This window comes from Barbatula barbatula, assembly GCF_947034865.1.
Source record: "Barbatula barbatula genome assembly, chromosome: 12".
NCBI lineage: Eukaryota > Metazoa > Chordata > Actinopteri > Cypriniformes > Nemacheilidae > Barbatula > Barbatula barbatula.
In genome coordinates, this window is record NC_136775.1 from 19,316,510 (window position 1) to 19,329,774 (window position 13,265).

The following is a 13,265-nucleotide window of genomic DNA, read 5'->3' on the forward strand; positions in this document are numbered from 1 at the left end:
CACACATTCAAATTAGTGCCACCTATGGTTCAATGTCACTTTTGGTGATTCTCTTGAAGGACTAAACTAAAACCATAACTGCGTATGAATAAGTGCCTACCCATCGACCATAAAAACCGTACGTTCTATATAATATGAGTGGGAGTAGTAATAATACATTTCGGACATACTGCATCCGCCATGTTTTATTTTCATGTGAACCGCACTCTTTGAGCTATGACGTAGCCTGTTAACAACAACCTGTTCGTTGGAAATTAATTTACTTACATTTGAAAACAGACATCTGACCTAAAGTTTTCCACTATTTGTTATTTGAATTATGTTTGAAATTACATTGTTCGACTCCCGTGGCATCATGAGATAGAGAAGTGTCCATCCAATGCCCACTCCCAAATCTCGGCGGAAGCAGTATACCATCTGGGTATTTCATGCTTACTGTTTCCGGCATACTCATGACTTTGACTTGATTTCACCTACTAGTATGCAAGTAGGCGATTTCAGAGGCAGGACATGTCTGAAAATAATACACGCAAATAAATGTGTTAAGCATGGTTGTGCACGAAAGTTAGAGGAAAAAGGGAGGCTTATTTTATTTACAAAACCTATGTTTTTAATTATTATTTATGTGTATACTTTAAAAGTGCAGTTTGCAACAGTGTTCAAGCGTATCATTTAATGTTTTTTTTTTTGTTGGGTAAAAACCGATATGTAGTATAACGGCTCAAATAAGTATTTAATAAATTATATAAATGCCATTGCATAGAAGCAAACATAATAGAATAAATAGATAGCAAATAAATAGAAGCAAATGGCATCCGTGATAGGAATTTTCTGTTCCATTTTCTCCATATTTTCAAACCATATGGTGATTTTAGTAGATATAAAAAATAAATTCCCCACTAGTTTCCAAAAGTGTAACAGCAAAGTGTCAAAAGTAATCTTTTTTTGTAAAACTGAACTGTTTGTGCTTGAAAAGAAAACCTATGCCATGTTTCTTCAAAATAAAAGCCCCTTGTTTTGATATTTGATATTCTAGTACGCAATTACATTGATAGATTTTGTGGCATGGCACAGTAGATGCTCAACTATACATTATTATATCGATAGATATTTTACAAATATTGTGAGAATATTGCAATATATATATATTTAAATATTTGCTGAAATAACAAGAGTAAGTTCAGCGTATTTTAGCGGCCTTCTTGGTGTCAAACATGTCATGGAGAAGCGATTACATCATAAAAAGGTTCACATTTAGACTCTGACATCATGTGTCGTGTTACGAGTTTCGAGCTAATGTCAGATGTGTGTGAGATCAGACCTTAAAATCTATTTCTCGTATTTAACGGCTTCATCTGAACAGAGCATCTATTCTTCTTTGCTGTGTTGAGATGTTACTGGTCATATCTTAACTTTCATATTTATGAAGAAGGTGCTAGCATGAACTTGAGAGAGATATAATACCGCAATAGAATATGTCTTCGTTCTGCCATATTTATGGGGCAAATAACTAAAGTCACATTGGCCAGACAGCTTCACCCAAAGTGTGCCAACTTTAATGTTTGCATTACGCCTCAAATCGTGAATCGTGGCTTGTGTATATATTCCTGCTTGTAATTATTTAAGACGCATAAATTAGTTTATGGCAACAGTCACAAGATCAAATCCTCGCAATGATATATTATTAGGTTCCTTTAATTACAACAACCGTCTGGCTATTGGAGGATTTACATGTTAAAGTAGATCAGATGTCTGATTTCACAGCATAAATAGATATTTTAAGGAGAGTGAACCGGGGATGTTGAAATCATATGGAGCATCTCCAACGCTTTTTTAAGCCGTGGTCACTACAGTGATTACATTTGTCAGAGTTGTTGTAACATTCCGATCAAATGATGTGTTAAGCTTCGGTAAATAAAGTTTAGGCTGTTTGTATGTTCTGATGGTGTTATCTGAGGTCGGTCGGGGCCTTTAGGGGGAATTGTTGACCTTTTATGAGCTGAAATCTTGACTGGTGACTTTTGCTGAAAGCCAACAAACCATCCACACTTTACAATCAAGGCGTCTCGGTGTTAACCCTTAACTAACCAGAACAGATTTATTCAACCCTTAACTAACCAGAACAGATTGCATTTACGGTATACCCAGATGAAATATTATTTGATGTGCAGTATACAACAGAGAGCACGGTGACATTTTGTTTCCCATAATGCTGCCCAAAATTTGAACTTTAAAAATGTAAAGAACGGTGTTCGTTTACAAAATCATAACCACATGCTACACATGGATCATAACCATATGCTACACATTGAATTAAACATGCAACGTACAGAGGTCCTGTGACAGTATTTATCATTGCAATGTGTATTTTTGAAATACTTTTTAAAGTTAGTAGTGTACTATTTTTATCATCCAGTTATGACACAACCGAAGCGAAACGGCAAATCTGGGATTTCACATGTGTGAAAAACAATTATCATGCATTGAACACAATGTACATTCTCAGGATATAAGGGTCTTACAGGGTTGTGTGTGTGGTGTTGTGCGCTTCTCAGCTGGAGCTTCGGCGAATGGGGTGTGTGCAGTCACAGCTGTGGCTCCGGAGAGCAGACCAGACAGGTGCAGTGCCTCCAAAAAACAGGTCCTGATCGGATTGAAACGGTGACTGATGACCAGTGTGCACAACCACCGCCGTATCGCAGACAGACCTGCAACACACACACCTGCCCACCAGTCTGGACTTCGGGTCCCTGGTCCCAGGTTAGTACAAATTTTTGTTTTTACATAGCCAACATCCTCACTATCCTATCTACATAAAGCAGCTGAAGGTCATAAACTGAAAATTTGTGGACAGATGGCTTGGGTCTCACTTGAAGGTGAAAGATTAAATGTGTTCACTATTGCTCCAGTATTACAAAGCTCTTATTAAATTCTTTTCTATTTATATTTCCAGTGTTCTCGTAAGTGTGGGAAGGGTGTGATGAAGAGGACGGTGGCGTGTGTGAGCAGTAACCCGGGTTCTCAATCTCGTGTCTTGCCGGATGCGTCCTGTGGCGCCCTGCTCAAACCCGACAGCCAGCAGACCTGCATGATCAAACGCTGCCACAAACAACGCAAGGCCCAGTGGTTCGTCTCCACCTGGCAACCGGTAAGCTCTTTTTTATTTCATTGAGGTGCAATGGGGTGGTGGTGAAAGTATTCAGATTAGTAACCAAAGGCGTGTATTTGATCCATAAGAGGGGCAATCCCTGAACCGCTATGAGCAAGTAATTTATAAAACACGGAGTGAGAAAAAATCCTTTATTTATACAGTATGAACACTGAATTGTTTCATACTGTAAAATAGCAGTTCATAGTGACAACGTGCAAAACAAACCTATAAACACCAATGTAGCAATGTTCGTAAGAAGGGAAGGAAGGAGGCGGGAACCGGCGAACATTCAATAATAAAACTTTAATTAAATAAACAATAACGTAACTGACCGACAGCCACCTCACGGTAGACTGCCGGCCATAAAACATACACACACACTAAACATATGTCCGGGCCCGGTCCTCTCTCGTCAACAGTCCTGCCGAACATCCTTTTAAGCTCCCAATCTCCTCCGTGATAAGATGCGGGACCGGTGCGCGCACAGCTGCTTCCACTTATCACTCACGCCACCGGCCCCGCGTCACGGCTCTCGTCCCGCCTTCCTCACCACATACCCCCATCACCCCTTACAGGCCGGGGGGCACCACCGAGACTGTACCTACTCCCCCCCCGGGGAGCCAGTCTCGGAGTCCGCGGCGCCTGGGGGTATGCACCGGCGAGACGAAAGAACGGAGACGGGAGCCCCCGGAGCGACAGGGACGAGAGAGGGGAGAGAGGAAAAGAAAAAAAAATTGTCCGGTTCCCTGACATGCTGTCGCTCGGTCCTCAGCCAGCCGAGAAACTCTTCCTCGCGGTGCCATGCGATGGTACTGGACGCTCGGTGGACGGCTCGATCCTCCTCCGCCCCCTGGCGGCCGGCGATGGCCCTCCAGCTGAGGGCAGCTGGTCTTCCGTTCCCTGCTCCTCCCCATCATGGCGGCTGGCAGCAGGCTCGGCCCACGGCGAACGGGCCTTGGCTCCCTCCTGGACGGCAGCCACCCCACCTCGACCCAGGAGCACGGCAGCGAGGTCCTCGTCCCATCCGACTTCTTGATCCAGCACCACCGCCTCGGGCAGCCACTCGCGGACTTCCCCCGTCCGCGCTGCCCGAACTCCTCAGCACCGCGATCACCCTCGGCAGCGAGGGCTCTCTGACAGCATGTCCCTCCTTCCTCCCGGGTTTCGGCACCAATGTAGCAATGTTCGTAAGAAGGGAAGGAAGGAGGCGGGAACCGGCGAACATTCAAATAAAACTTTAATTAAATAAACAATAAAAAATAAACACTGAACAAACCGGCAGCCACCTCACGGTAGACTGCCGGCCATAAAACATACACAAACTAAACACAGTTTCGGGCCCGGTCCTCTCTCGTCAACAGTCCTGCCGAACATCCTTTTAAGCTCCCAATCTCCTCCGTGATAAGATGCGGGACCGGTGCGCGCACAGCTGCTTGCACTTATCACTCACGCCACCGGCCCCGCGTCACGGCTCTCGTCCCGCCTTCCTCACCACATACCCCCATCACCCCTTACAGGCCGGGGGCACCACCGAGACTGTACCTACTCCCCCCCCCGGGGAGCCAGTCTCGGAGTCCGCGGCGCCTGGGGGTATGCACCGGCGAGACGAAAGAACGGAGACGGGAGCCCCCGGAGCGACAGGGACGAGAGAGGGGAGAGAGGAAAAGAAAAAAATTGTCCGGTTCCCTGACATGCTGTCGCTCGGTCCTCAGCCAGCCGAGAAACTCTTCCTCGCGGTGCCATGCGATGGTACTGGACGCTCGGTGGACGGCTCGATCCTCCTCCGCCCCTTGGCGGCCGGCGATGGCCCTCCAGCTGAGGGCAGCTGGTCTTCCGTTCCCTGCTCCTCCCCATCATGGCGGCTGGCAGCAGGCTCGGCCCACGGCGAACGGGCCTTGGCTCCCTCCTGGACGGCAGCCACCCCACCTCGACCCAGGAGCACGGCAGCGAGGTCCTCGTCCCATCCGACTTCTTGATCCAGCACCACCGCCTCGGGCAGCCACTCGCGGACTTCCCCCTTCCGCGCTGCCCGAACTCCTCAGCACCGCGATCACCCTCGGCAGCGAGGGCTCTCTGACAGCATGTCCCTCCTTCCTCCCGGGTTTCGGCACCAATGTAGCAATGTTCGTAAGAAGGGAAGGAAGGAGGCGGGAACTGGCGAACATTCAATAATAAAACTTTAATTAAATAAACAATAACGTAACTGACCGACAGCCACCTCACGGTAGACTGCCGGCCATAAAACATACACACACACTAAACATATGTCCGGGCCCGGTCCTCTCTCGTCAACAGTCCTGCCGAACATCCTTTTAAGCTCCCAATCTCCTCCGTGATAAGATGCGGGACCGGTGCGCGCACAGCTGCTTCCACTTATCACTCACGCCACCGGCCCCGCGTCACGGCTCTCGTCCCGCCTTCCTCACCACAACCAATTAATAAACCAAAAGCACCATAAAAAAAAGCACATTTTACTAGTTCAATACACTGTAGGATATTTTTCACCAAAGCTTATGTATGGCTTCGATATGTATAGTGCACAAAACATATGGACTAACTTTTATGCTTTTTAAATGTTTTCTTTTTAAAACACGAGTTAGGCCATGTTCACACTTGACTTCTTTTTTGAAGCTGCTAGCGTCTGTTTCACATTATAATCCTACGTTTTCAAAACAAGTCCTTTGCGCTTTTTTGAGCGCCAACGTCTTTTTCTGCAGCTCAGAGCGTCTTTTGGGGTTGAAAAAAGTTTACCTGCCGTTTCCATAACAACGTGCGAGGAACGTGTTTGGTCAAGAAGGCTCAAGCTCGAAAAAATGAAAGGGCGGCTGAAACGCCGTAAGAAAATGTTTTGTATAAATGCAAGTTAAATTTTCACTTTCAACCATTTGTGATTGCATTTCTAGCGAGACATGAGTATTGTAGTGAAATATGTGATTAGTTATAACAAAGCTCTGTTTATAATTCAAATAGACTTCCGTCACGCTGCCTAGCCATTTATAGCCACAGCTATTTGTAACCACAGCGCTGCGAACGTTTATATTTTACTAAGAAAGCGTCATTGTCAACTTTTTCTTGTCAAAAAAGAAGACAAATGTGAACACAGAAATCAGTAATTGATTTACCCTCATATCACTCAAATGAAAATATTTTAAGAAATTTTTAAGTGGTTTTGTGGTTTTACAATGGAAGTCAATGGGGGCCAGTTTTGTTTAGATACCCACATTCTTAAAATTTTAAAGAAAGTCATACAGGTTTGAAATGACATCAACATTGACTTTCAGTCTGCCATTGCATGCTTCTTACAGACATTTACGATCTGTGTGGCAAGGAAATGTATGTAATGGGTGCTGAAATGTTCTCTGTTTGTCTCTGTAGTGTTCGGTGTCCTGTGGTAAAGGTCTTCAAGCGCGTGTTGTGAAGTGCGCTGAGAAGGATGTGGCCGGAAAATACAAAGAGTTGTCACCTAAAAAGTGTCAGCATGTACCCAAACCCTCCACGGAGCTTCAGAGAACCTGTGTCCTAGCAGACTGTCCCATCCTCTCTCCTCTTAGCAGACCGGACTGGTACACCTCTCCATGGACCCAGGCAAGTGTTCCATCACAATCCACTGGCCCTGATCCAACGTACCCCTTAATCAAACAGATACAAACACAAAGAAGAACTGCCTGAATGAACCACAAAGGGAATGCGTTATCTGTGTTTATTACAGTCATTTTAATACTACACAAACACTAACAAATTACAGAAATGATTAACTTTTAATTTTGAATGAATCATTATTTTATTTAGAATAACCACTTTCCACTGTTTCGAACGTACTATAAAAATATTTTGAATCTGAAATGCTGCAATTTCATTTTTTTAATATAGTACAAACAATTATAGTCAAAAGGTGAGAAAATATGAATATGAAAAAATGTCAACACGACAACATGTGTGGTTGTTCATTCATTGTAAATGACTGTGAAGGGTCTAGTCCGCTCTCTCTCTCCCTCTCTCTCTCTCCCTCTTGTATTTGGCCACAAGTTCTCATCAACATCACATCTGATGTCTTCTCTGGAAATGCATCTTGAAAAATACAGTGTGAATATCTAATCCAACGCTGGCAGTCTTCAGGAGAAATGTCTTTACACTCACATTAATGCACAGTAAAGTCATCTAGTCATGTAAATGGTGGTCATAAATCCTTCAGGAAAAAAACATTTTATTTAGTTTTCTGCTTTAGTTTTCTGTTAGCAGGTGAAAAAACTGTAAACAGTTTGAGATCCTGTCCATCTTGAATGGTAATGTTTAAATGGATCCTATTCGGGATGTATTGCTTTCTTTAATTTTGTGTTGTGTTGTGATCATTTAGTTTAGTTTAGTTTAGTTTAGTTTAGTTTAGTTTAGTTTAGTTTAGTTTAGTTTAGTTTAGTTTAGTTTATTATTTTATTTTATTTTATTTTATTTTATTTTATTTTAGTTTAGTTTAGTTTAGTTTAGTTTAGTTTAGTTTAGTTTAGCTAGGTTTTGTTTTGTTTGGTTTTGTATTGTTTTGCTTTGCTTTGCTTTGCTTTGCTTTGCTTTGCTTTGTTTTATTTAGCTATGTTTGTTTTGTTTTGCTATGTTTTGTTTTGTTTTGCTATGTTTTGTTTTGTTTTGTTTTGCTATGCTTTTTTTGTTTTGTTTTGTTTAGCTATGTTTTGTTTTGTTTTGTTATGTTTTGTTTTGCTATGTTTTGTTTTGCTATGTTTTGCTATGTTTTGTTTTGTTTTGTTTTGCTATGTTTTAGATGGCAATGTGGGCCTTAGTCACACCAAATCATTTAGCAGAGCAATACTTGCATAAACTATAATGGCAAACAGAGCGACTGCATGAGTGAATAAATGTTTGTTGTTTCGATGTTTGTGATTGTTGCTGCGCATGACGTGTGTTTTTTGTTTGTTTGTGTTCAGTGCACAGTGTCATGTGGAGGGGGAGTTCAGATGCGGTCAGTACAATGTCTTGATCATGGACGTCCTTCATCTGGGTGTGTGTTACAGCTGAAGCCTGCAGTGTCGGAGGCCTGTAACACAGTGTTCTGTCCCCAGCCAGAGAAGAAAGGTCTGCAGAGATCCCTTGTATAAAATCGCTCTTCACTAACACACTGACAGTAAATATGGTTGTGTAACTAAGACGTTCACATGAAAAAATATTCATACAGCAGTTTGCCAGTCATTAACTGTAGATTTAAATGTATGTAATTTACTGGCAACAGTTTGTTCAAAGATCAATGAACAGCCAATAACATTAACAAAAAATAACTATTAAAATAACAGCCTCGTGGAAAGGAACCAGAATTCCTCCTCTACCTAATTTTTCTGTTTTGTTTCTGATTTCTGGTTCCAAGAATGCTTCGTATAAGGCTTATTACGAGGTTATGTTATACTTTTTTCTGTAAAGATAAATGCTTGTTTAGTGTTACTCAATCTTTAAACACACTGTTGCCAGTAATACTGCAATTTCTACAGGAGATTTTAACGGTGAATGTCAGCAATGGGTTTATGATGGTCTACAACAATAATGTCTTTAGATAATTTTAGTTTTAACCACATATTTGTCCTATATGCAATGAATTATTTATCTCCATGTTACTTGTCACACATTTTATTAGTGAAGCACATTCCATCAAAATGGCTTTTTAACAACCGTTGAAACAGGGTGCTTAAGAAAATGTTGATTTTGAACCTCTAGATGCCAAACTAAATTTAATTTGAGTCTTATGTCTAGTCTTTTCTGGTCAGTAAAAGTAGTTAAATTACATTTCTATAACAGTGAATTTAATATCACTTCAACAGATTATGCCAAACGTATCACACTATTGTGTGGTTTTAAATGGTGGATACACAGCTCAAGACACAAGAATATTTTTCCGCAACTCAAAGTGAATAACTTAAACATGGTGAAATATACCTCAAGTTTAGCCTTGGCAGCTTTTTGTCATTTTTATTTTTGTTGTGTCCAAAAAGCTCTTATATTATCAAAATGATGTTTTAATTGGAATGGTTGTTCAGCATATGTCATATTTTGTTGTCAATAGAATATGTTATTGTGTCATTTCCAACTTAAGCAATGTATCCCATTTTGACTTTCAAACTCTTTATTTCTTCTCTTTCGTGCAGATGTGATCTGTAAAGATCATTTCAACTGGTGCTATCTGGTACCACAGCATGGAGTCTGCAACCACAAGTTTTATGGGAAACAATGCTGCCAGTCCTGCTCAAAACCGTGATACTTTTCTCCTCGACAGTGGACTTCCGAGGCAAAGTAATGGAAGATCTCAAGGGGCCAGAGCAATGCCCGACCTAGTATTGTGTTGAGCAAATTTGTGAATTGAACTCAAATACATTATTATCAACTTGAAGTAGCTTGTATTGTGGTGCTTACGACGAGCAGTGCGCTTCATGCAGAAACAGACAGGACTGTGTCACCCCCCTGCAGGAAATGACTCATCGAAGGTGCTAAAATGTCATTGAAGGCAAGAGGTCTAAATTCATTGTGTTTCACGGAGCTTCAAACGGACAGAAGGCAAAAATATCCAGTGGAACGTCTTGGTGCGGGCCAGATACTTTTGAATATGAAGCTAAATGTGCTCCGTATGGATATGTGCTACCGTATGTGTAGATAAAAAGAAACATTCATAAGGGGTTTTCCATGGGCATGACTCATAATGTCATGTAAAACCAAATGATGGCACCAAATCATCATCATCAGGGAGATCATGGTGTTTTAAATGGTGCTATATGTTCATTTCTATGGCAGCCGAGCAGTTTGTGCATAACAGTTTTAAGTTAACATGAAAACGAATCTGTGTCTTTGTATGATTGATAATATTTCTCTTATTTATTAACAATACTGCAGTGTAGCAGAATGGTATTCGCCTGTAATGTTGTGCTATTATCTTCCTGTCAGTCTGTGTTGTTGTTATAACCTCGGATATAATTGCACGATTTGTTGTTTAGCATCTCTCTGCATTTACAATATAAGGTAAAAATAGCTCATAGCCACGAGTTAAATGAACTGTTATAAGTGCCACATTTAACAAACTCAGCTTTGCTTTTATCAACTGTCACCACACGACTTTCAAGTCTTATAAATCTGTCTTTGCTCCGCACATAAAAGGGTCTGGCATCCTTGCATATGGGTTGTGAAGTGACCGCCGTATAGCACAAATGAGTTCAATCATTTACAGTATGCATTTGTTGTAAAGTAGCAATTGATGAATGTAACCGGCGAATGCTTTTTTGAAGCGGAGGACAGAGGATTTGTTGTAAGTGCCAGTTCATATTAAACGCGATGCGTGTCGTATTGCCATCATATTAGAGCCTGTGTCGTCTTTCTCTCTTGGCTGCAAGAAGCAGATGTGTAGATTGCTCACAAGCCGGCTTCTCTAGCGCTGACTCTGGGTTTTCCTTGTTCTTCGTGTGCTATTGTTTCCAGATGGAGTCAGCCGAGGCCACTGGAGCACGTTCAGGATCTATTATGACTTGTAAGCTTTTCACCGTCTCACAGAGCTGTAAAGACTTTAGCAGAAAACACATACATCACTTTCTGTTATAAATGTCTCGGGACATTTGTTAAGAGTTAAACCATGTTTTGTTAAAGCCTTTGAAAGTTGAGATTAATGCTCAGAATATTAGTTTAGCAATTCTCTATATGAATCTGCTGAGGCAAGAGTCACTATCTCAACACCCAGCACTGTATAAATCACATGAATTGATACCTCACATCAGGTGTCTGGTTGAGACGAGATGCACTTTTCGGACTGATTCTTAATACATTTTCCGCCTGTTGGAAATACAAATGCATTAAAAATCCCTAAAACTAATAGTGAACGAAAGACCATATACCATCACAATGAAAGCTGCTTTTGAATGCGTGTACTAACATGCATAAGCTTAAAATGCCTATCCCTGGGACTCGAAACAATATCTGTTCATTTCTAACACCGGTTAAGGAACTCGGAAATAAAAAATCGGAATAACTTATCTCTGTCAGGACCACTGACGTCAAATATTTAATCAACAGCAATATTTAAGGTTGGCGTAAGGAAACAGTTCAGGGCAAACTCTCCGCCGGGAGCGCAGCAATAGACGTCACCCCACCTGGGTAACCAGAACAGTTCATGATGCGTAACAGGATTCAATTAAAATGATCCTGCAGATATAGTGGAGTTGGGGATGGAGGTGGGTTTTAAGTGCTGCACGATTAAGCAGCTGATAAGGAGCAGAGAAAGGCAACTTAAATATGACGCCGTCTAGTATGTGTTGTATGACTATTGGTTAACGTTGGTAAGTTGCATCAGTTACCGGCTGATGCAAACTAGACTCACGTGTCCTGCCAGAACTGATGCTACGATTGATATTTTTCCTGCTGAATGAATACCGAACATCCACATTTTCCTTTAGAGGCCTGCATGGGTTCTCTTGTATTGGGCCAGCGTAAAACAACTCTGCTATCATACAAAACACCCGAGCAATCATTTAATACCCAAAGCAATGTGAACACCTTGCAAATAGTTGACCAAAAAGAACCATCCCAAATGAGACAGCAGTGAGGATTGATTCACATCAATTTCATTATTCTGTTTTAACGTTTTTCATTCCAAACCTTTTTGGTTTTTGAAAAATGTCAATTTTTAACTAAATGTGCATTATTGGGTGGATCATTCTGTTACACATTCAAGATGTACCCTGATTTGCATGTTCATTTCACATTTGTTAGGAGAGATGGTCAAAAAGATCAGACATTTTATGAGCTCACAGAACTATTAATCCGCAGAGAATCACTTCCAGAACAAGGAATTAACAAATTCATGACAACCTTATAAACAACACAACAATACAGGACAGATTAACCAGAGGGTGAAGGCAGAGAATGAAATTAAACTTGCGTTATAGTTCACAAACAAACGAAAATGGGTATCAAACTACATCAATCACAAATAATGTTATAGTAAAAAATATTTTCAATATTCATTTTCAATTAAAACAGGATTATTCTGTCAATTTTGGGAAAGGTGCCTGTTTCACTGACAGACAGAGCTGATGTATGTCTGATCAGTTGTGGCAGTATTGCAGTAACTGTTGGTTCTGCATGTGGGCAATTCCGTGAAAATGTGAACCTTACCAACAGTTTTTTACTATGGTAACAGCGCAGATATTAACATTTGGTGGTTTAAATTCCCATGTCAGATCTCTCTTCAAATTTGTAAAGCATTTGTTTTATTTTTAGAGCATGATTTTTCATAGGCAGGTAAGTGCCATTTTCAGGATTGTCACATCCATAACGTTACATATTCCTCATAAAATAAAGTAACTATTTTATGTTCTATAAAGAGGCATTCCTTCTCCATTCATTGTGTATTATTATCAGGAGTGTGCATTTTATTTCACAGAATTTTGATCTGTCATCGGACACTGGAAATATATTATGGGCATCTTTTATTGAGTTTATAGACTATTGTCTTAAACTATTGTATTGTTTTCCTAGAAATTGATAAATCTTTCTCATTTTGTAAGAATACGGATGAAACAATAGCTCATTTATATTTTTAATATGAAATATCTTTCCTTTGGTAAACACCTTTATTCTCCCAGATCCTTTCAATTGAAGGGTATTATTTGTTACTACAAAGGTACAACTATATTACACTTTTTTTTCATAAGCAAATACCTTGTAACTCACAGCCGTCTATCTCACATATTTAGAAAATTTGAAATTAGCATATTTCTTAGATTGATTAAAAACAAGAAAGGTAACAGATTATTGGAATTTTATTATATTTTGTTTGATAATAGCATCTAATATACAATGCTTTCCTCTGTATGCTTTTCTCTGCATGTATTTAAATATGTTTCATTGTTTATATATTTTGTATTATTATCGTTATTTTTATTATTATTTTTGTTGAATGTTGGTAAATTTCTTGTTGATTAATAAAAAAGATTTATTAAAAAATAATCTGTAAATATAATGCACAACAAGGATGTGGGGGATGTGGGGATATTTCAATAAACAAATCATAAAAGTAAAATACATAACAAATTCAAACTACTTCAGTAGGTGAGAAAACAAATAGTATTTTCAATTTATT

General features: G+C 40.4%; 1 protein-coding gene across 1 annotated transcript in view; it reads left to right on the forward strand.

Annotated features, from left to right (window-relative positions):
• The window catches only part of adamts16 (ADAM metallopeptidase with thrombospondin type 1 motif, 16), a gene marked incomplete at its 5' end in the record, with an annotated part of 57,324 nt that extends 46,837 nt beyond the window's left edge, over positions 1–10,487 (forward strand). Inside the window, 5 exons of the mRNA XM_079469040.1 lie at positions 2,556–2,760; positions 2,954–3,148; positions 6,527–6,736; positions 8,086–8,233; positions 9,292–10,487. Of these exons, the coding sequence (XP_079325166.1) occupies positions 2,556–2,760; positions 2,954–3,148; positions 6,527–6,736; positions 8,086–8,233; positions 9,292–9,401 (868 nt within the window). The 3' untranslated portion in view covers positions 9,402–10,487. The remainder of the gene's footprint in view (positions 1–2,555; positions 2,761–2,953; positions 3,149–6,526; positions 6,737–8,085; positions 8,234–9,291) is intronic.
• Between the last annotated feature and the right edge of the window lie 2,778 nt (positions 10,488–13,265).